At 41.3% G+C, this 23,738-nt stretch overlaps 3 protein-coding genes across 9 annotated transcripts in view; 2 read left to right on the top strand and 1 right to left on the bottom strand.

Annotated features, from left to right (window-relative positions):
- The first annotated feature begins 3,121 nt into the window (after window positions 1–3,121).
- On the top strand, window positions 3,122–5,077 carry LOC136437185 (zinc finger protein 845-like). Its single transcript, XM_066431668.1, has one exon. It carries the CDS (start codon window positions 3,122–3,124, stop codon window positions 5,075–5,077), a length of 1,956 nt encoding a protein of 651 aa, XP_066287765.1.
- Window positions 5,078–9,599: 4,522 nt separating this feature from the next.
- On the top strand, window positions 9,600–13,883 carry LOC136436135 (zinc finger protein 135-like). Its single transcript, XM_066429890.1, has 2 exons — window positions 9,600–9,733; window positions 12,414–13,883. The coding sequence occupies exon 2, from the start codon at window positions 12,430–12,432 to the stop codon at window positions 13,636–13,638; it is 1,209 nt and encodes a 402-aa protein (XP_066285987.1). The 5' UTR covers window positions 9,600–9,733; window positions 12,414–12,429; the 3' UTR covers window positions 13,639–13,883.
- A 1,728-nt stretch (window positions 13,884–15,611) lies between these two features.
- The window catches only part of LOC136436136 (dachshund homolog 1-like), a 64,619-nt gene continuing 56,492 nt past the window's right edge, over window positions 15,612–23,738 (bottom strand). For 5 of the 7 annotated variants that reach the window (XM_066429894.1, XM_066429896.1, XM_066429892.1 and 2 more), the window contains 2 exons: window positions 20,366–20,431; window positions 15,612–19,416 (listed from right to left, as the gene is read on the bottom strand). In XM_066429894.1, coding sequence (XP_066285991.1) covers window positions 19,355–19,416; window positions 20,366–20,431 — 128 coding nt within the window. In that variant the 3' untranslated portion in view covers window positions 15,612–19,354. The remainder of the gene's footprint in view (window positions 19,417–20,365; window positions 20,432–23,738) is intronic. The other 2 variants (XM_066429893.1, XM_066429898.1) reach the window with 1 other exon arrangement.

A 23,738-nucleotide genomic window follows, 5' to 3' on the forward strand; every position in this document is an offset into this window, starting at 1 on the left:
CCCCCCTTCGCCCCTGCCAGGGCATAGGCCACCGATGATGCTTCTCCACTGGACTCGTCGCTGGGCCTTCTTTTTCAAGTCCTGCCAGCTACTGCTGATACTCCTCATCTCGTCCTCCGTGTCTCTCCTCCAGCTGTTTCTAGCCCCCCCCCCCCCCTCTTCCTTTTGCCCTGTGGGTTCCATGTCAGGGCCTGTTGGGTGACACTGGAGCTCGGTTTCCTAAGGGTATGGCCAATCCATGACCATTTCCTCCTGAGGATCTGGCCACTAACTGGTTCTTGTCCTGCCCTGTCCCACAGCTCCTGGTTACTGACCCTGTCCCACCACCTAATCTTGAAGATACGTCTCAGGCAGGTGTTGATGAAAGTCTGTATCTTGTGCTGTGTGGCTTTAGTTGTTCTCCATGTCTCGGAACCATAGAGGAGGACTGACTTGATGTTGGAGTTGAAGATGCGGAGTTTGGTGGCTCTACGTATCCCTCTAGAGGCCCAGACCTTCCTTAGCATGATGAACGCTGCCCTTGCTTTGCCTATCCTGGCTATTACGTCTCTGTCTGTGCCCCCTTGCCTATCTACCACACTACCCAAGTACACAAAGGATGCTGTCTCCTTCACCTCTTCCCCTCCAAACATGACTGGTGTGCTGTTTGTCGTGTTGATCCTCATGAGTTCTGTCTTCTTTTTACTGATTTTGAGTCCTGTACCCGCCGATACTGTGTCTAAACAAGTTGTTTTATCCTGCATCTGCATATGGTTGTGTGAGAGGAGTGCCAGGTCGTCGGCAAAATCTAGGTCCTCAAGCTGTGTCCAGAGTGTCCACTGAATCCCATTCCTCTTTCCGGTCGTAGTTTCTTTCATGATCCAGTCGATGACCAGGAGGAAAAGAAGCGGCGAGAGTAGGCAGCCCTGACGAACTCCTGTCTTCACCTCAAAGCTCTCCGTTAACTGCCCCGCATGTGTTACCCTACAGCTCATGTCCCTGTAAGTGTTCTGGATAAGAGAGATGAGCTTTTCCGGTATCCCATATTGTCGCAGTATCTTCCACAGAGTGGCTCTGTCTATACTATCAAAGGCTTTTTCATAGTCTATGAAGTTAATGTATAGTGGTGAGTTCCATTCCAGAGACTGCTCTATTATGATGCGTAAGGTGGCAATCTGGTCGGCACAGGATCTACTCTTCCAGAAGCCTGCTTGTTCGTCTCTCAGCTTGACATCCACAGCGTCCCTCATTCTTTCTAATAGAATTCTATTAAAAACTTTCCCCGCTGTTGATAAGAGTACAATCCCCCTGTAGTTACTGCAGTTGCTTAAATCCCCTTTCTTTGGAAGTTTGACCAGTATACCCTGCTTCCACTCGGCTGGAACCTGCTCCTCTTCCCAGATTCTACTGAACAGACTGTGTAACATGCTGACTGAGTTCACTAGGTCTGCTTTGAGTGCCTCTGCTGGTATGTCATCTGGTCCTAAGTCATTGGTGACCTCACTAAAAACACAACCGCCTTCAACTGGTAACTTTAGCTTCTGAGATCGGATGACGCATTTCTCCATTTCTCTGAAGCGGCTGGCGTGGAAAGTCCACCACTGGAGGTAACGTTACGAATTTTAGAATCTATTCCTTTATAAAATGTAATAGTTTTATTGCTCGAGGTTTACTTCATTTGTGGAAGGATTGACATAACAGGTGAATATCACCTTTTTAATGTGAGAACCCGGCCCAGGCTGTAATGTTTGATCCACTCTTTAGTCTTCTCGATAAGTGCGGTGGGTTCTTTAACGTGCCCGAGGTGTGGCTCTTAGGGGTTGAGTTTGTTCAGATCGACAATTAACTTAACAATATACAAGTGCAGCTACTTTCCTGTGGTCCTTATCAACAAATATACTAGTAACTTGGCAAAACTGGTAGATACAGTCATTGAAATAGGTCACGGATGTGCGAGGCTACGTTATACAGAGGTGTTCGGCTGCGCCAGACGAATGTTTCGAAACCTTTAAAACATTGGGCTGTGGACGGGAGGTCGGGAATGGGTTGGCTGGTAGTTGGGAGTAGGTCAGTAGTGGCTACGGCGTGTTTGGGGGTCAAATTAATCTAAAACTGGTCAGACTGCTCCTGACCTGCCGCCTTGGTTGGCTGGTGATGGGAGCCATGTTTTGCAATATGTAACCGGGGCTTAACAGAAATACTCCTAACTTTCCCACGGTTCATTTGCATTTTGTAACACAGTTATAACGTTATGCTCTCTACTTGTAACGGTAAGATATCCCCTGATATATGTAGACTATCTGCAGATGCCTATTTGCTCCAGAAATATAGTGATTATCTGTGTTTGTACGATGGAAAGTTTGCAATTTTCAGCTTATTTATCGTTGTGGGACACGTGCTTTTGTTTTTTTTGGTAACGTTCTGAGGCGATGTCTCGCAACCGACATCCGTATGAATCTTTACAGGAATGCGTTACCAGCTCCATTAAAACGTCGTCTGTTAAAATTATATGGCTTAAGTTTTCTTGATCTGTGGTATAAGCAAACCATTGCCAATTTTGTTACAGAAAGTGCAGAGCTAAAGGAGCTGACTTGGGAGAATTACGTTACCCGTTTCTAGTTTATATTTTCAGTACACACACATATGTATAACATATATACAAACGACAAGTCAACGTCATTTTTACATGCATGATTCTTATAATCATAATCACTCTAGTGACAGTACTTCGGGGATCTTCATTTCACAGGGAACTGCAAGTAATCTAAACAATCAAGTAGTCAATTCATCCAAATTACTGTAAACTCATGTATTATTGTGAGCACTTGATTTCATAGTATAAGGGAAAACTATGTATTCGCATGGTTCTCAGATCGCAGTGTAAAGAAGTAGAGTAGCAAAACAATGGAAACGCCCACTAGTACAAATGATATCAACATTGCAAATCAGCTACTCATGACTAATGGCATAGTAATGTTTGACTACTTCAGTTTCGTTGTGTGCGTGTCACAGGTGTTTTCTATTATTTTTGTCATTTCATGATATTAGGCACAAGGGGTCAAAAAAGTCTGTGAAGAAGTTGTTGCATAATGACTCTCACCAAAATTTGCATATCTTTGTTCCCAATAGATTAAAGCAAACGATGGAAGATCCCAGCAGCATCTATGGACAACACGGAACAAAACATACTGGGGGAAAACCTTACATGTGTGGGGAGTGTGGATACAGAGCAGCTCAAAGGTCAGCCCTGTCCCGACATGTGAGAATCCATACTGGAGAAAAACCCTACAAGTGTGACCAGTGCGACTATTCTGCAGCACAGAAATCCAGCTTGAACCATCACCATTTTACTAAACACACTAGTGAGAAACCCTACGTATGCGAGGTGTGTGGGTACAAGACAACTCAAAGGTCTCGCCTAGTCCAACATGTGAGAATCCATACTGGAGAAAAACTCTACAAGTGTGACCAGTGTGACTATTCTGCTGCCTTTAAACCTGCTTTGGACTATCATTTAAAAGCAAAACATACTGGAGAAAATCTTAACATTTGTGAGGTGTGTGGATACAAGACAGCTAAAATCTCTAACCTATCCCAACATGTGAGAATTCATACAGGGGAAATGCCCTACAAGTGTGACCAGTGTGACTATTCTGCAGCCCAGAAATCAAGCTTGAACCAACACTATGTAGCAAAACACACTGGTGAGTATCACTACGTATGTGAGGTGTGTGGATTCAAGGCAGCTTACAGGTCTCGCCTAGTCCAACATGTGAGAATCCATACTGGCGAAAAACCATACAAGTGTGACCAGTGTGACTATTCTGCAGCACAGAAATCCAACTTGGACCAACACCATGTAGCAAAACACACTAGTGAGAAACCTTACATATGTGAAGTGTGTGGATACAAGACAACTCAAAGGTCAAACCTAGTCCAACATGTGAGAATCCATACTGGAGAAAAACCCTACAAGTGTGACCAGTGTGACTATTCTTCTGCGTTTAAATCCAACTTGAACCAACACCATGTCACTAAACACACTACTGAGCAACCCTACGTATGTGAGGTGTGTGGATACAAGACAGCTACAATCTGTAACCTATCCCAACATGTGAGAATCCATACTGGAGAAAAAACCTACAAGTGTGACCAGTGTGACTATTCTTCTGCGTTTAAATCCAACTTGAACCAACACCATGTCACTAAACACGCTAGTGAGAAACCCTACATATGTGAGGTGTGTGGATACAAGACAACTAACAGGTCTAACCTAGTCCAACATGTGAGAATCCATACTGGAGAAAAACCCTACAAGTGTGACCAGTGTGACTATTCTGCTGCCTTTAAACCTGCTTTGGACTATCATTTAAAAGCAAAACATACTGGAGAAAATCTTAACATTTGTGAGGTGTGTGGATACAAGACAGCTAAAATCTCTAACCTATCCCAACATGTGAGAATTCATACAGGGGAAATGCCCTACAAGTGTGATCAGTGTGACTATTCTGCAGCCCAGAAATCAAGCTTGAACCAACACTATGTAGCAAAACACACTGGTGAATATCACTACGTATGTGAAGTGTGTGGATACAAGACAACTCGAAGGTCTCGCCTAGTCCAACATGTGAGAATCCATACTGGCGAAAAACCCTACAAGTGTGACCAGTGTGACTATTCTGCTGCGTTTAAATCTGCTTTGGACTACCATCTAAAAGCAAAACATACTGGAGAAAAACCCTACAAGTGTGAGGTGTGTGGATACAAGACAGCTCACATCTCTACCCTATCCCAACACGTGAAAATTCATACATGGGAAAAGCCCTACAAGTGTGATCAGTGTGACTATTCTGCAGCCCGGAAATCCAACTTGGACCAACACCATGTAGCAAAACACACTAGTGAGAAACCTTACGTATGTGAAGTGTGTGGATACAAGACAGCTAACAGGTCAAACCTAGTCCAACATGTGAGGATCCATACTGGAGAAAAACCCTACAAGTGTGACCTGTGTGACTATTCTGCTGCGTTTAGATCCAACTTGAACCGACACCGTGTCACTACACACACTACTGAGCAACCCTACGTATGTGAGTAGTGTGGATACAAGACAGCTAAAATCTGTAACCTATCCCAACATGTGAGAACTCATACAGGGGAAAACCCCTACAAGTGTGACCAGTGTGACTATTCTGCTGCACGGAAATCCAACTTGATCCAACACTATGTATTGGAACACACTGGAAAGAAGACTTACCTATGTGTGGAGTGTGAGTACCGTGCCGGCGTCACAGGGGGGGGGGGAGGTGCAGAGCGGACGATGTCTCGTTCCCCAAAACTAGGCTCCAAAACTCAAGCTATGACTTGTCTGTATTTTGTCACAAATTTCCCGCGGGAGCATGTCGCGCCTTTGGCGAAAAATATATCTGGAGGGTGTCACATCAAGCTGAAACCCATCTGTGTGTGTTTCTTTTCGAATTGAAAAAATAAGTTTAGCAAAAAAGGTTGGCTTGATTATGAAATCTTCGTGGTCAGGAAAGATGAACAAACTGAACACACAGAGCATGGTATACCGAATAATAGATTTTTCTCTTCATTTTTGTTCTTTCACATCTTCTTTTGAATTGAATTTGGAATACGACATAAGTATCCAATTTTCCTAAATTTGAATTTTACAGCATATTTTTTTAACGGATATCTCGACATGGCCTAACCACTTTCGAGTCGTGCCGTTAAACATGACACCAGCTTCGACCCTGTCACAACTTTAAACTTCGACATGCGAGTTTTGTTGGAGTTGCAGTTGGAGTTACGAGAAGCATACTCCTTTCGATGGAAAGAAGTAAGCTGTCATTAAGGCTGATTGATTGAAAATTTATATTTTGCAATCGCATATTGATTCTAAAATAGTTGAATAGTAGACGGTCAACGGCCTCAGCAGAGGGCGGACGAACTGCACCCGGCTCTGCGTGTCGGTGAGGGCGTTCCAGAGTTTACATTGCATACTGGTTCGGCCAACGGATAAGGCCATCCAACTTGGACAGGACGTCGGATATGTTCTGCCTCCTGCCTGCTGATGGATGGTGGAGAGAGTGGTGGTAGTCCTAAGGCAAACTGCCATCACTATACCCTGCCTTCTTGTTCACGCCAAGGGCTCAACTCAAGAACAGTGTTTAAGAAGTGGAAAACACTGCAAGAGTAAAGCTGGACTCGCCGCCCACGGACGAGTCCATCGACGCTGAACGGATCGTCCGTCAGGATGAAAAAGAGAAGAAGAAGAAGATTGATTCTAAGTCTCGACCTGGGACTTGTATACCTCACTTTTATATCCACCCTAACGGACCTTAAAGAGGCCTTGGATAGTCGGCGAGAACCTTACCCCGGGTTGCGTTAGTGTGAAATGATAGAGGCGAAATTTACGCTTCCATCGGGCTCTAGTAGTGTAAGTGATGAATAGGTAAATACACTAGTATCGAAGAATGTTAAACTCGACATGTTTAATTATTCATATACTTAGATTCATATACTTAACTCATAGCTGTTTCAAATTTTATCCTGTTGCTTGAGTAATCACTTTTGGCGTTATCATTTTTCTTATTACCTGGATGTCTAACCTTAATCATTGTATTCATATACTAGTACGTAGGTTAATTCCTTTGTATCCAGGTGATTGCTTCCATGCGTAGTTGTAGAGGACCTAACGAAAGTCGCTGTACTTTTGTTGTAGAAGACCTAACGAAAGTCGCTGTACTTTTGTTGTGTCAATAAAGATTGCTGTATAAGTTTACATAAAGATGGTCGCATCGGCCGATTAATCTACTCTACATAAGAACCTGTCTAGCGGTAGCGCTAGCATATACGCAGGTTGATAGTTGTTATTGATTTTAAATGAATTGTATTGATTGTATTGATAAGTTCAAAGTAGTGCATTATACTGGGGTGCGTTGGGTTGGAAATTTGTTTGGTCGCATCTTTTCATGGTGGCGGAATTATGTACCCGGATGGAATTATCTTAGTTGATGTTACATAGGTTAAAAGCTGTCATTGATTTAAGAATAAAGTGTATTGATTGAAGTTCGCAGTGCTTTGAATAACTAGCATGTAGTTTGATCTGAGTTATTGTCAGGAGAGAAAGCCCATTTCGGACTCCTTATGGTTATTTTACTATCTCCAATGTTCCTTACTGTTCCATCAACTCTCGCGTGGATTGCGACGTGGTTTGCCGTTAAGCTCCCCTTTCCACTAGTAGTCCATGGGCCAAACAGGTTTTTGGTACCACCGAGAGGGACGAGTGCTGTCATGGATTTTTTGTATCTGCAGTAACCAAAGTTAATCATAAGCCACGATAATCATCTTCCATGAGCAGCTTTCCTTGGCCAAGTCTTGATGATGCCTGGAATTCATAAGCATCCAAAATGGCTTGTTTAACAGCGTTCCTGTGAGAAAATGTTATTTTTCACCGTTTCCATGGCAACTGTTATAGACATCTGCGTAACTGTATTTCAAAATGTTTTCAAATGTACTTAACCTGTCTTTGTATGATATAAACGTGTAGAAAAAACCATGAAATATGGTTGATATGCATTGAAACCACATTGAATAACTTGAATATAGACGTTTTTGTCCGTTCTATGGCATTGAGTGACGTCACTATATCACGTGATAATTCCTATAAAGCTGGACATTTGACATCGTTATCATGCAATATGATAAAGTAGAGGAATCAACAGGAGCTAATTGATTGATTAGCATAAAACCTTGTCTTAACTTACTATCCTATTGAACCATCTGAAATTGTCTTCCCTTCATTAACATATCTATTCAGAGTTTTGGTATAAAACCTAGTTCTACCAGATCCTTCTTTAGTCACTGACGAAAGATAGCGGATGCTGTCTGAAACGTCTGACTGTTTCAAAATCTTACCCAGTTGCTTCAGTAGTTATTTTTGACACATCTTATTACCTGGATGTCTAACCTTCATCCACGAATCAACCTTTTCAAAAAAAACTTTGGTCTCCCTTTGTTCCTCTGTTTGGTACCAAATTGCTATTTTGAGGGACCTGCCCCATGGACTAGAGATGGCGAACGCTGAGCGACCGCACAACGACCAAAATCGGACTGGTGTAATTTTTTTTTTCACAATTGGAATATGCTGCATGATGTAAAAGTATGATCTAAAAGACAACAAAACACACAAGATGTAGAAATAATTCGTTCTTTATCTATAGAATTCGTTGAGCGATCCTTCTAATCCTTGATCGCTCAGGCGCCGCAGCGCTGTCGCAGCCTCTAGTAAAAAGCGTAAAGAAATGGCTCATGCACAGTATGAATGTATTTCATATCCAAGTACAGTAGAGTCCGCTTTACTGCACCACCCATTTGTCAGCGGTTTTTGTGCTAGTATCCGGCTTGTGCAATTATGCGAAATGCCCAGCTGGATCGCACCACCATGGTCGAGGGGCGTATTTTTAGTCAGAAACACTAGCACAAAGAAAACAGACGAAATTATTCAGTTATTAACTTAATTCATTAACCCTTTATTAACCCTGAAAATAAAGACATGACTGTTTTGATTTTGCATTCTTTCATTTTCCCATGCGATCTACCGCTAACACACGTAACGTTACAGGGGAAGCATTCTGAAACATCGTAATTGGATATCAGTTTCTGTGTTACATGAGTACAGTTGTCGATTTACGTAAATCATGTACCGTCATGAAACTAGGAATTGAAACTAAATGAAGGTTACTGATTACGGGTGACCCCAGAGCAGTGCCCCCTCTCATGCCCATTTTTAGCGCACCTTTTTAGTTAACTTATTTTCCTTACCGTACAAGCTACACATGTCATATTTGAGACGTACCTACCTTTAGCATAGGTGACTTCATCTGGCCATGATTTATGCTAGTGAGGACCTCATTTGCATAATTATGCAGGAAACTCAGGAATTTTTTCCTCTGTATCATCCTGACTCTCTTCCCTTCCTATCACTTCCTCCAGGACCACTTTAGAGGCCACACACTTACCATCCTGTACATCACCCAATATTTGCGCCCACGCATCATCCACATCGACATTCTTCTCCAGGTCTTCACGGGCCTGCTCCACATGGTCCACATGGCCTTCAAACTTACACTTCTCCACGATATCACACACCCTGACAGAAGCTTCATCACCCAACAACGATACTGTAGAACTCCTCATGGGTTCCATCAGGTGGTGGCTTCAGGTCTCTGCCCGATCCCTTCCACACTTCCATCCTTACCATCTTTAACTTTCAGATCTTCCACACCAACACCCCCTCTCCGGAGCTCCATGGCAGTCTTTTCTGTGAATTGTATACGTAGAGCTGCATTAATATTCTTCACTGCTACATGGCGCTTTTGATCCATTGTGATTTTACACCCAAAATACTGTAGTTAACACTTGAAACTTATACCTGATGGTGCAGTTTTTCATTGCTGTTTAGTGTCTGCTCCTTTGTCAATTTTTCCAGATTGAGTACTACTGTACTTACGATTTGTTTCTCAAAGTCACGACGACTAGATCAAGAGGGTTTATATAAATATAACGTAGGCCTTACATGACTGAATTGCTATAACGAACATACGTCACCTTCAGTGGGTAATCAGGTACAGTTTATGACCCCTGTTGACCCAAACTGACCTCCATACCGGTCACTGAGTCTACTGTGGCAGGAACGCGACGCGACGGTCTGGTTTGTCCAGCGATTTGATCAACTTGTCGTGTTTTGGTGAGTACTAAAGACGAGGGAAAGTAAGGTAGAGAATTTGACTTAATGTCCGCCTGACTTATTCCGTCCCAAACAATGCTATTGTTCGACCTTGGACCGACGTTTGAAGTCTGATCTCATGGGGAGGGGGGCGAGAGTTTGACAAACAGAATTTCTTTGTCGATTTGTCCAAGGAGGTTAAATCTGTATTTAACATCCTTGATTTGTCTGACGTAAGTAGCAGTAAAAACACTGCAGATTTCTATCCCAAGTACTCCAACACCTAAAAAAGTATGCCTCGTTGGGATTCAATTCGATTTCAAGGTAGGGAGAAAAAAATTATGCTAGCCTGAGTACCAGCCTTTTTTAGCTTCCGTTCGCTACCCGAGCTCCGCTGCCAGCGGGTAGCGAACGGAAGGCTGGTACTAAGAAAATCCCGTGTACATGTTCGCTTTTGCTATCGTAAATTATAGGTAGGCAAAAGGTTTCGCGGTTGTTTTAAGTTAACTGCGAAAGCTGGAACATTTCTGCATTTACAGTACCTATGGCAGCATTTGGTAGCATTGTACCTGCCCCTGTCCATGAGTTCATAGAGGATGTTGTACTTTTATACAGTGCCAGATATTGCTGTGGGGTGTAGTGATACAATAGTTACTCAAGCAACTGGGTAGATTTATGTACAGACTTTTCGGGTAGCCTACACTACCTTTCGTAAGTGACATACCTTGATCTTAGGGCCCTGTCACACTTGAGCCCACAAACACCTCGTGTGAGCCACGCACAGACAAAATACAATACGCATCCGTACGCACAACAGTTTTGCGATTGTTTTGACGAATGTGTGACTCACATTTCGTTATTCACATGTTAGATGTACCTCACACACTCATGAAAACAATCAAAAACTACAGTCAAACCTGCCCAAGGCGACCACCCGGCGGACCGAGCAAAAATGGTCGCGATGGACAGGTGGTCGCCATGAAGAGGATTCCACTCACATGTTTCCAGGTCGAGGTTTTCAAATACAGTACGTAAATGGATGGAAATTATGGGAATTTAGACAGCATGACCCCAACCAGGTTCAATTCTCATTGAAAGAAAGATCCTACAAAAATTTTATTTTCCGTTATCGTTGTAATAATTGTATACCACTACATCGTGTAAAAATTTTCGTCATAATTTTGACTACAAAACAATGGTTGCCTCGATAATCTCGCAGCGCCCTCCCGAATTCACACCTTACACACACGCACATCATCGAAGTTTTAAGGCCTAAGACAAATCCCGAGATAACACCTGCTGGCCCCAGCATTTTTTTGGGGCGCCGACCGCTGGATGAAAGGGTCAAAAAGTTTTCGATCTGACAACTAAAGATGAAAACGGAACGGTGTGATTTCGTCGCGCCGCCAAGCTCTGTGCGACCGCATGGAATGGTAAGTCAGTGCAGCAGAACGCACAGTGTCCAATAAAGGTTTGTGAGATTCATGGGAATAAAAAGAATATAAGAATATCAATTTTCATCAATAACTAGAGTATTCGCAAATGTTCATACACAAAAGCATCGTGTTTTAGAAAGGTCAGCGGTACGTCAAATCCGAGCCGCGCCAAATCCAAGATGGCGTCGGGACCAAGGAACAACATTTCTCGCCCGATGTTTTGCCCGCCGCGAAGTCATTTTTCGGTGGAATTTAGTAAGACACAGTGACATTTTTGTTGAAAATACAAAAAAATAGATAGTAATTTCTGTTAGCTGTGAAATCTGACTTTTTGACGCCATGCACTATGTATTCGTTTTGAAAATTGAGTTTAAACCGAACTGAGTTTGCAGTAAACTATAAGATTACGATAGGCACAACAACATCACAAACATTTGTCTTTACAATGTTTATAGGGGGAACGTTTTATCAAAACAGTTCATGGAGGAATCGATGCTATAACATTGCTATTCCATATATTTTTGTCCTTATTTTTGTCCTTCAAAGTCTTGAAAACATTTCCGTGAAATCCGACAGCAAAATGATCCGATGTCACCACACGCTTGAAAATTAGGCGGCCGCCATGGGCAGGAATTGTGCTCTGTGCGGTCCCAATTCGTGGCGGTCGCGGCCGCGTTGGACAGGTGGTCGCCTTGGGCAGGCAGCTTAATGCTTGTGCCTATGGGGAAAATTTTCGGGACCGAGAAAAAGCGGTCACCATGGCCAGGTGGTCGCGTTGAAAAGGTGGTCGCCTAGGCAGGTTTGACTGTATTCATAACAAATAACTTGCGTATTAGCGTAATTTTGTTAATACCCCAAACTATCATACCTACTGGGCCATATTGTGCACATGGCCGCGTACATAAAACTTACACAAATCGACCAAGATGCGTGTGATAAGCGTATTGTGCGCACGGCGTCGCACGGAAAAAATGTCAACGCGCAACTCACACAGCAGCCACACGCACAAGTGTGACGGGCTTTACATTAGCTCCTCGTGTCACTGATGAAAGGAGGTCATGTAGGAGCTTATGATAGATTGACGCACGTTACTGACTAAAGACAGCAGGTGTTACTTGAAATATCTGACCATTTCCAAAATCTATCCAGTTACTTATTAAACTGTTAACCATTGTATTGTATTCAAGAACACTTACACAGACAAATAGATAGATGCCGTCAATTAATACTGATTGTGATTAATTTGTGAAATGATAATCTTTCAGATAAGAGGTCAACAATATGGCTGATTCCGAATCTGGATGTCACGGGCAAGGTCATACCAGTGAGAAACCCTACCTGTGTGGGGAGTGTGAGTACAGGGCAGCTAAAAGGTCTGTCTTATCCCGACATATGAGAACTCACACAGGAGAGAAACCCTACCAGTGTGACCAGTGTGACTATTCAGCAGCCCGGAAGTCCACTTTGGACCAACATAAATTAAAACACACTGGAGAGAATCCCTACATGTGCGGGAAGTGTGGGTACAGGACAACTCAGAGGTCTCACTTATCCCAACATATGAGAACTCATACAGGAGAGAAACCCTACCTGTGTGGGGAGTGTGGGTACAGGACAACTCAGAGGTCTTATTTATCCAAACATATGAGAACTCATACAGGAGAGAGATGCTACAAGTGTGACCAGTGTGACTATTCTGCAGCCCTGAAATCGACTTTGGACCAACATCAATTAAAACATTCTGGAGAGAAGCCCTACATGTGTGAGGAATGTGGGTTCAGAACTGCTAATAAGTCTTACTTATCCACACACGAGAGAACTCATACAGGAGAGAAACCCTACATGTGTGGCGAGTGTGGGTTCAGGACAACTCACAGGTCTGCCTTATCCCAACATATGAAAATTCATACCGGTGAGAAACCCTACAAGTGTGGCCAGTGTGACTATTCTGCAGCCCTGAAGTCCACTTTGGACCAACATCGAGTAAAACACACAGGAGAGAAACCCTACTTGTGTGAGGAGTGTGGGCACAGAACTGCTAACAAGTCTCACTTATCCAGACATATGAAAACCCATACTGAAGAGAAGCCCTACAAGTGTGACCAGTGTGACTATTCCACAGCACAGAAATCATCTTTGAACTGCCATCGACGAATAAATCATGGTGAGAAACTCTTCATATGTGGGGAGTGTGGGTACAGGGCAGCTAAAAGGTCTACCTTATCTAAACATATGATAATTCATACAGGAGAGAAACCCTACATGTGTGGGGAGTGTGGGCACAGGGCAGCTCAGAAGCATCACTTATCCATACACATGAGAACTCATATTGAAGAGAAACGCTACAAGTGTGACCAGTGCGACTTTTCTGCAGCCCAGAAATTTATATTGAACAGCCATCGAGCAAACCACACTAGTAGTGAGAACCCTACATGTGTGGGGAGTGTGGATACAGGGAAGGTAAAAAGTACAATTTATCACAATAGTTGAGAACTCATACTGGTGAGAAACCCTACATGTTTGGGTACAGAACTGCTGATACATATTGTAAGTCTTGCTTATCCAGACGTATAGAAGTCCAGAAGTGCGACCAGCGTGACTATTCTACTACAAAAAATGGATTTTGGATTGCCATCGATTAAAACACTTACTAGTTTTGTGACAAAACTGTAAGGAAAGATGAACAAAGCTTAATATACGATGTACGGAATAATAAATTCATTGTTGTTCTTTCATATCTTCTTCTTTGACTTCGGAATTGACTCCGGTATTCCATGACATTAGTATCCATTTCCCAAAATAATTTTTTAGGCAGCCCACAGCATATATTTTCTTATTTTGCAGCTGCTTGGTATGATTTACAGTATGGTCCAAAACCTTTTTTTTGTGGAAATGGACAAAAATTGATGCGCATGCCATCCATATAATCAAATCAACATGGCCTTTACTTGAAAAAAAAGTTGAGGGTTTGTGTAGGAACATTTATGAAATTCATTTTTATTTCTCGTGATTTGTTTGACGTTGATGATAAGATGAATAAGGTGGTGAAAAATATTTAGGAATAAGCGCACATTGCCTTGAAATTGAGAAAGGCTGTCCTTGCAACTTACTGTGTCACCCAGAAACACTGTCAAGCTTGTAGAAAAGCTGTTGAATTTCATTTTCAAATGTCTTGACTTACTTAAGTTAAGAAAGACAATCACTATCATTTATTGACTATGGAAAAGTTAAACAGTTCTCCGATTAAAAAAATTGGACACACCGGAATTTTCCACAGAATAGCCCTCTTCAGCTCTCTGACCTTATTGCTTGGGACACAAAAGTTGTTGCACTTTTGACTTCAGCAACAGGTCACTTAGCCTGACGAATCACGCTCCTAGTGGCCAGCCAGTCCTGTAACCGCCAGGGGTCAGTAACCTCTGGCCGAGAGCTTGTGTAAATACAGGCTACAGGTCACTAGTTGTTTGTTGGAAGTCAATATCACCCCCTTATCATTGAACTTATGATAGTTGCTAGTAATAATAGTACAATGGTTAACTTTTTTCTAACTCAAAGGTGTATGTGGATCAAATTCTCAATGACCACTGTCGCCTTCTTCAGGATCAAATACACAGTGTTGTATTTTATTTATGTCATACCCACCCGAGAAAACACACATTTCAATGCGGAATGTGCCAAAAGTTGAGGGAGTTTTCTGTCCTGGAACACAAAACTGTAACAACATCGATTCCAACCTCCAAATTCGGATTTTCAACGGCGGCGCAACCGGCATGCTCGAAATGCATTCTAAATATTCTATGGAAGTCCGGAACACCCTTATCAGGCCCAGGCCTAGGCATGACATAAAGCGCATTACAACAAACACTGGGCTAAACACAGATGTAAATGTTACATTGATCCTGGGTTTCTATGGCTGAATGTTTATCCAGGAATGTTCCCTAGCTGAGTGCAACTGTCCTTCTATTTATTTTGAATCATCCAGAGAAAAGAATGAACAAATGATTGCAGATCTTTTACAGTAGTGGCAAAATTTTTGACACTGTAAAGCATTCAGGGACGCTTCAGAACTGAACAGGAAACTAACAGAACTACAAAATGACACTTTAGATAATTCATTAGAATTTCAAATCTGATTTGGTTTCCGTATGTTTTCAAGCATCCAGGATTCTACCTTTGACCAAGGAGCTTTAAAAAGATAGTAGTTCCTAAGATGATTTTTAAAGCACATTGTGGCATTAAGAGGCACCTGGCTTCTGTTGGGGAAGTAAAAGGTGGTGGAAGGAGATGGTTCGGCTCCACCTCACAATACCGTGCCCTAGACACAGTGGATAACAACCCCACAGTCTCATAAATGCTAGGGGACTACTGTATGGTACCTTTACCTTACCTTTTAAAGCACCTTACTTTGACCTGAGCATGACAAATGTTAGTCACCACAGTTTAAGACAAAACAGACAACACCATTTCTATCAAAGTAAAATACTTTTATTTGGAGAAAATTACTTTAAATCAACACTTTTGATTAGAATACGTGGATCATCTGAAATGAATCGCCCGTCCAGCAAACTCTTACTTAGAAATCCCTCATGATCAACACAACACATTAATGCCATCCGAGTACAGAACATATCCTTGCAGTTTATTTGTACATATATGTGTACATGTATATCAGAGGTAGACTAGAACGTGATGACCCCACAACATGATACAACCCAACAAAACCACCCCAAAGGATATTATGGATTCGTCTCATTTTTAGTGTTAATGGATGACCAATGACTTATCCTCCTAAAAAAACTGATGGATATATCAATGAAGATTGAACATCCAGGTAATAAGATACACAATACAAAAGTTACTCAAACAACTGAATGAGTTTTGTAAACATTCAGATGTTTCAATCATATAGCATCAAGTATCTTTTGTCAATGACTGAGAAAGATAGCGGATGCTGTCCGAAACATCTGACAATTTACCAAATTTATCCAGCCGCTTGTTAGTAACTTTTGCTTTGTGTAACTGATTGATAAATTTGTCAACAGAAGCTTTCTTATTCTTACTGCAAGCTGTGTTGTGATGAATTCTACAGCCATAAAAATGTCCCAAGCGAAACTTTCTGTTGAACATGTTTGTAAGTAGAGGAATTGCTGAATCTGGAGAGAGGAAGCTGAAGTAATGTTGGATTGCAACAATGCTTGGGAGTCATAACTAAAAATAATGGTTTCAGCATCTGGAACAAAACAGTGCTCTCTTCCCTATATTTGACACTAGACCTATTTCTGTCCAGCAACAGTGCAACCTTTTAATGAAATTAACATGTAAACAAAACATCATCAGGCCTAAATGATTTTGCTTAAACCAAACCTGGATGGGTTAACAATAGCCAGTTCTTGAAAGTGTCTATCTTTACTACATTTACAAGCTGCAGAAGAATATACAATAACTTTACAAACATATAAAGCACACAGTGTAGGATAGCATGACGGTTTCCTATTTACAAATAAAGCTCACAATTTCTCTTCCTTCCTACATTCTTCAACATAACCTGCTTTTTCTGGTCGCAGGCCTTCCCACTAAAAAAAATCACTAGTAAAACGCTAGTGGGAAGGCCTGCAACGGAGGCTACCCATAGTGACCATGGCCGCAATACTTATTGCTTTGGTCAATGACAAAAACTATCATGGGACCATGTGCCACTAAAAAGTTAATATTCAGAGGTGGTTACTTGTACAGGTTTGACTGGATACCAATGGTCAGGTGGTCCTTCAGAGGGGGTCACATGTACAGGCTTGACTGTATATCAAAATCTGTGAATAGTTTCATCAGGTTGGTAAGTCACTGAATAAAAGGACTCTCTTTACACAACCAAGAGATTGAAGGAGGTGACAGATGGTCACCGAACCTTGTTGGAACAAATCTCTTGGTTGTGTAAAAAGAGTCTTTTTATTCTGTATATCAAAATGATTTGGATTTCGTTTACTTTGAAATCAAATCAAAAGAACAGCTACAAGCAGAAAAGAGTACACTGGTTACATCTTTTCTCTTACAGAACACAGTGACTGTTTTTACAAGTAACAAGAATTGAACCTTGTAGAATTTGATTGCTTTTTTGTCATTAATTTGGATACAAAAACCTCTCGGTCTCAAGATATCTGAATGTAGGGAAACTATCGGAAAATGATAGTTACAAATATGGACATATTAATACTGACTGGCGATGCTTATATGGCTCCACATAGAGGTGGTTACCGGTACCCAGAGACGATACATGTACATGTTGGAAAAACCTCATGCTCTTTTTTATTTTACATTTACAAACACATTGTACATTTTACAAGTCACATAAAAAACATTTTTCATCTACTACTTTGCTGGACAAGTCCACTACTTTCCTATTACATCTTATCAATTGTCCTTTAGTTTAAATTACTAGTATCACCTGCCTATAGGGCTAAGTAAGACAACAACATTTGAAATAGCCAAATATTGGCTTTGCTATCATGTCTTCAGAACATACCAATATATGTTTGCTTTAAAATGGAGGGGCAGAAAAATATAACTCCTATGTTTTCCCTCTCCGTTAAAGCCCAGTGGTCGTCTCTTCACAAGTCACAACTCACAGAAGACGACTTCACATTTACAACTGTACACTTCTCCATACATCGATGAAGGTTAGACATCCAGGTCATAAGATACGCCAAATACTGTAGCAGTCACTCAAGCAAATGGGTATGATTTTGGAAACCTTAAAGATGTTTCAAGTAGCATCCATTACTTTTCGTCAGTGACACTGAGCAAGATTTGTCGAACAGCAGGCTGTGTTGAACAGTGTGGTTCAAGTGCCACTTACTGATCAGTCTTTTCCTATTGGACTTAAGTTGTCTCACTTTATTTTCATATCAATTCATAGTTCGTGATCAAAAAAACTGCTGTTGCTCAGTGTCACTGACGAAAAGTAGTGGATGCTACTTTAAACGTCTGACCGTTTCCAGAATCATATCCAGTTGCTTGAGTAACTGCTATTTAGTGAACAAGTCTCGAGCGACGGGCAAACAAACAAAGCAAAGAAACTGGCCCCATCGTTGGCTTGTTTCTGATCTTAGTAAGACGGATTTTCTCAGATGCCTGAGTTTTCACCCACCGCATAAAAAATCTCATTGCTTCCTTTCGATAAATAGAAAAGAACGAGCTGTAGAATCTTTGGTGTAAAATGTTTGAGTAGCCATATTCTGCTCATCATGGTTTGTGCTTAACAGGCTGCAGTTCTACTACGTACTGCAAGAGGGCGCTAATGTACCGTGCATTGACTGCTCTTGCACTAGGCCGCATCCCATATCACTTAAACTAGATACAATATTTCACACTCATCATAACACATGTCTGTAAACGGCTTATTTACAATATATAGACACTGGAACGATACAATATGGACTCCGCTGTACATGTAGTTTGTTTGGTTTCAGAAACAGTTCGTCCCAACTTTTTGCTAACCCACAAGGAAAAGATAATTCTGTTAGGGATTTGGTATTGCAGGAATGGAACATGTAAGTCCCATACGGTAGCAGTGTGTTTGAAAAATGGGAACATGCATATCCTGAGTGGAGAGAGTGACGGTTGCTTCTGCTGTGACTGTTGCGGTCTCTACGTGTTGAAAAGCACAGAGTTCTTGAAATAAAGTCGTGCATCTGCAAGGAGAACAATCAAGCACACATGAAGGCTAAAGCTCTACTGTATCTGTATCAACAGTTACTGAATCTGGTCTGAAAAGTTTGCACAGAAGAACAAGGCTTTAGTTTTTTGATTAGTTGATGCTGTAAAACAAAAAATTTGTGACTGTTTTCATTCAAGTTTTGAAACTAGTGCTTAAATCAATGTGGGCTAATTTTCTTCTTCTTTAGTACCCTCAAACCCAAAAGAATGAGAAATCATTGTTTGGATGCCCTTGTTGTTAATTTTTGTCATCGAATCTGTCATTTTAACCTTACCAAAATACATTTTCATCTTTTTTTGACCGACGGGATGAAATTCCTGTTTGTCCCATTCCCAAGAAGCAAGTTTCCATACTGAGACGGAGGGGTGGTCTTGGAGACAGCCCTGGAAGGAGATTATCTTCCATGATCGTCGAGGGATCGTGCAAACTTTTCAGAGGAAGGCCGACGCCTCATCCTAAGACAGTAGAAACTAATTAAGTAGGGCCCAAGTTCCTTCACTCGGAAGAGCTGACGAGGGACGACCAAGAGGAAAGGTTCTTGAAGTACAGCTGTGCATCTGGGGAGACACAAAGGGCTGCTGGTTCATCTCTAAACACTGGTGACCCAAAAGTTGGCAAGGAGTTCTCCAGATTTAAATGGTCCCACGTGGGAACACCTATATCTACTAGATGTAAATTTGGAAGTCTTCTAAAAGATATCTATACGTACTACGTAGTTATGGTAATACAGACTGTACATGTCTCTGACCGTTACAATATGGTACGGATTGCAAATTTCTGGTACCTTTCTAGATTTTTCAATAAGCAGTGTCATTTTTTGGTATCTTTTGTGAAGACAGGCATAGCATGATTCAAATCTGTATTTTTAAAAATCATCCTTGCACAGCTCTTGCATCTGGAGAACACACAAAGGCACCTTGGGCTGCTTGTTCATCTGATCAACCTCAGCTCGGAAAGGCATTGTCGAAATTTCTAGGATTACCGTTAATTAAGGTAACCTAGTTAATATAACTGATTGTTGCTGTTCCTATACAATCTCTAAGTACATCACAGCGCCCCAGGGTGCTGAATTGCATACTTAGGCATTAAAAATTTGAAAAATTTATATGGTTAAAAAGATATTGGAAATTTGCAATTTTCGGGTACCCGTCCAAATTCTAAGAAACCAGTGTTTGTAGCTTCTTACAATTCACAACTTACAATAATGTAAGACACTTCTTATCTAAAATAGGCATAGCATGATTCAAATCTGAATTTTCACAAATGATCCTTGATTAGGATTAGAGTTCAGTTGTGTGATAAGTTGTTTATCTTGTAAAACTGGATTAAATTCAGAGATTTACTTCCAGACGTTTCAAGTGACATTCATCACCAGTGATGCTGAAGAAGAGTGATGGATGTCACTCGAATGGTCCGGAAGTAAATCTCTGAATTCTATCCAGTTGTAGAGTTTGAATTGTTGAATTGAGTTACAGAAGAGTGGGTGAAAAAAGAGTCTGTTCTCACCTTGAAGTTTTCTCTCTGCGTCTGTCCTGGCGTTCCTCTCCACCTCCAACTCTTGGGAGAGGCTTTCTGTAACCATAGAAACACATCGACATCAGGATTCTGGCATTACAGTTCCAATCCTATAGAATTATGATATTACAGAGCAATGTTTACAACTTGTCTATTCAGTGCTTTATAGATACTTAGGATTGTGTGTAGCACATTGACATTCGGATTGAACATTTTCTGGTATTACCGTTCCAAACTTGTGGAATGATGACATTACAAAGCAATGTTTACAACTTGTCTATTCAGTGTCTTATAGATACTTAGGACTGTGTGTAGAAGCACATTGACATTAGGATTGAACATTTTCCGGTATTACCATTCCAAACTTGTAGAATGATGACATTACAGAGCAATGTTTACAACTTGTCAATTCAGTGTCTTATAGCAAGGAGGTTTTATATGCTTATAGATACATAAAATTGTGTAAAATCCTTCCAAAAAGGACACAATAACTTGCTGCTCTGTTCAGACTTGCTTTTGTAATCCTTGGCAAGTAGTTGTTCCTGCTAATCATTACTCTCCAAGCAGAGGTTGGTGGGGAAAGATCTTGACCTTTTGATCATATGCCCTGTTCTTTGTCTGCTCTCTTAGGTGGTGGTGAGAGCGGGCAAAAAACAAGGCATATGATAAAAAGGTCAAGATCTTTCCCAACCAACCTCTGCTTGGAGAGAAATGATCATAGCTTTCATGCAAAGAACATGAAATTGTGTCAGTTTAAGTGAAGTGGTAAAGCTTATCAAATATCATGAATTGTGTTCTGAGCTACAAAGAACAATGTACGGGTTTCCCATCACTTGTCTTAACACCTTTAATGATTCATAACAGTGTGGGTGGAGACCATGTTTGCTCTATAGCTCTTTATGTCACAAAAGTGTGTCAGTTCAATTTCTTGCAAATGCCACAAAAAGCATGTTACAGCTAAAGCAACACAACTTAGCCTAAAGTTTCCCACTACTTCTTCCAACGCCATTCTGGATTCGTTACAGACTGAGTGAAAACTGTATTTGTTTAGCAGCACAAAAAGTGTATCAGTTTGTTTTTTTTCTTAAAGGGGGACATAAACAGAAACAATGCTATCTTTATACAGCTAAATCATCCAACTTGTCCCTTCAGCTGACAAGTCCCACCACTTCTCCCTTAACCTTAAATAGGCTTAAGAATTCATTACTGACTGTATGGAGACAGTATATGTTTAGCACTTAAAAAGTGAGTCGGTTCATTTTTCACAAGAAGCAAAAAACTCAGAAACCATGTTATTTGCACGAGGTGTCACAGCTAAAGCATCAGAACTTCTTCTTGAAGGCTCAAGTTTCCCACCACTTGTGCCAACACCTTTACGGATGTATTACACACTTTGTGGAAACAGTATTTGCTCAGCAGCTTAAGGTGTCACAAAGAGTCTTCAGTGTTTTCATCTTTTTACAGACTACTTTACTTTACTTTGGTCGAGAGAGATACATGTATTTGCTTTGTATGTACTTGTATGTACTTTTACAGAGATACATGTATTTACAGCATCACAGCTTGTCCCCTAAGCCTCAAGTTTCTCACCACTTGTCCCAATGACTTCACGGATTCATTATACACTGAGTGGAAACAGTATTTGCTCAGCAGCAGAAGACATCACAAAAAGACTTCAGTGTTTTCATCTTTTTACACAGAGATTTGCACAGAGTTACAGCTAAGGCATCACAACTTCTTCCCTAAGCCTTTGTTTCCCACCGCTTGTCCTAACAGATCATTACAGACTGGTGTGGAGTGGTGATGATATTTACTCATCAGCAGCTGAATACATTACAAAAAGACTTCAGTGCGTTCACTTTTTTTTATTGAAGGGGATTAGGTTTCCTAAACACGTTGATGAAGGTTAGACATCCAGGTAATAAGATACGCCAAAAATAGTTACTCAAGCAACTGGATAAAATTTTGAAACAGTCATTTCAAAATTTTATCCAGTTGCTTCAGTAACTATTCTTGGCATGAGGTTTCCTGGTTTCTACACCCCCTACTTTATCTACAATACACACCTCATCGTGACCTGATAATTCATGTGCGGACAGCTTTTTCAAAAGCATTTCTTATTACGAGGGCATGTGATTTGCACAGGGCTACATGTAGCTAAAGCATCACAACTAGTGTCCTATAAGTCTCAAGTTTCCCACCACTTGTCCCAACACCTTTACGGCTTCATTAAAGACTGAGTGGAGATGGTATTTGCAGCTGAGGATGTCACAAAAAGACTTAGCTAATAGTGTTTTCATCTTTTTACACACTGTCAGAGAGGTTTGCACAGAGTTACGGCTATAGCATTACAACTTCTTCTTGAAGCCTCCAGTTTCCCACCACTTGTCCCAACACCTTTACAGATTCATTACAGACTGAGTGGCGATGGTATTTGCTCAGCAGCTGAATAAACCTCCGCTGCAACCTGAGGTTCGGTTGTTCTTAGTCAAGACCACTCCAGGATGGGTTAAGCCTCACCGGTGTATTTACTCTACAATTAGGGCGGATTGGTACTCTGGCGAACCCTCCGACCGTGAGGTTTCAATGGGCCCCATTAGTTTGGAAGAACGGCAAGAAAAGAAAGCGGAGCAAAGCCGGGGTTAAGAAGAAGACTGGAAAAACTTTGAAAGTGAAGCCGAGAAAATGAGTAGAAATTTGACAAATTGGGAGAATGATTTGCTAGCAGTGTTATGGATGGTCAGATGAGGCTTAGATGGCCAAATTATTCACCCTGCATGTATTTGACCCATTTCTTCTTTACATCTTAAAATCTACCACAATCAGGAAGGTTTTATTTTGGGTAACGTTTGTCTGGGTGTCTGTTCATCAATAAGCTAACTCTCTCTCTCTCTCTGGCTCATTCCCCGTTGTCAAGGATTAGTGGGAAGGGCAGCTAAATGGATTGGTTTCATATTTGTGTTAGTAGGGTGTGACAAAAGCTAGAAATGATAAGATTCTGGGTCGTCCGTCAGCTTCCTGCAGTACCGCATTGGAACTTCCAGTTTTGATCATTATATCTTGTGTTTTGGACAAGCTATGGGCACAATTTTTTTGGTGGTAGATAGCTTTTCTTTCTTCTTTGTTTTTTAGCCACCAAAGAAGAGTAAAGGACTTGGAGTAGCAATAATGCCGAACGAAGGACAATGTTTCAATATTAGCAAGAATGGGAAGTGCATGAAAAAAGATGGATGAAAAAGATGGATGAAAAACCCAGTAACTGAGTAAGTAGTAAAGCACAGCTTGCTTGAATTCACCTGCAGACAGAACTGCCTGCCCACTGTAGAACATAAATCAACAATTTACCCTCATCTCACCAAATCTG

Source organism: Branchiostoma lanceolatum, chromosome 6 (assembly GCF_035083965.1).
Source record: "Branchiostoma lanceolatum isolate klBraLanc5 chromosome 6, klBraLanc5.hap2, whole genome shotgun sequence".
NCBI classification, from domain to species: Eukaryota; Metazoa; Chordata; class Leptocardii; order Amphioxiformes; family Branchiostomatidae; genus Branchiostoma; species Branchiostoma lanceolatum.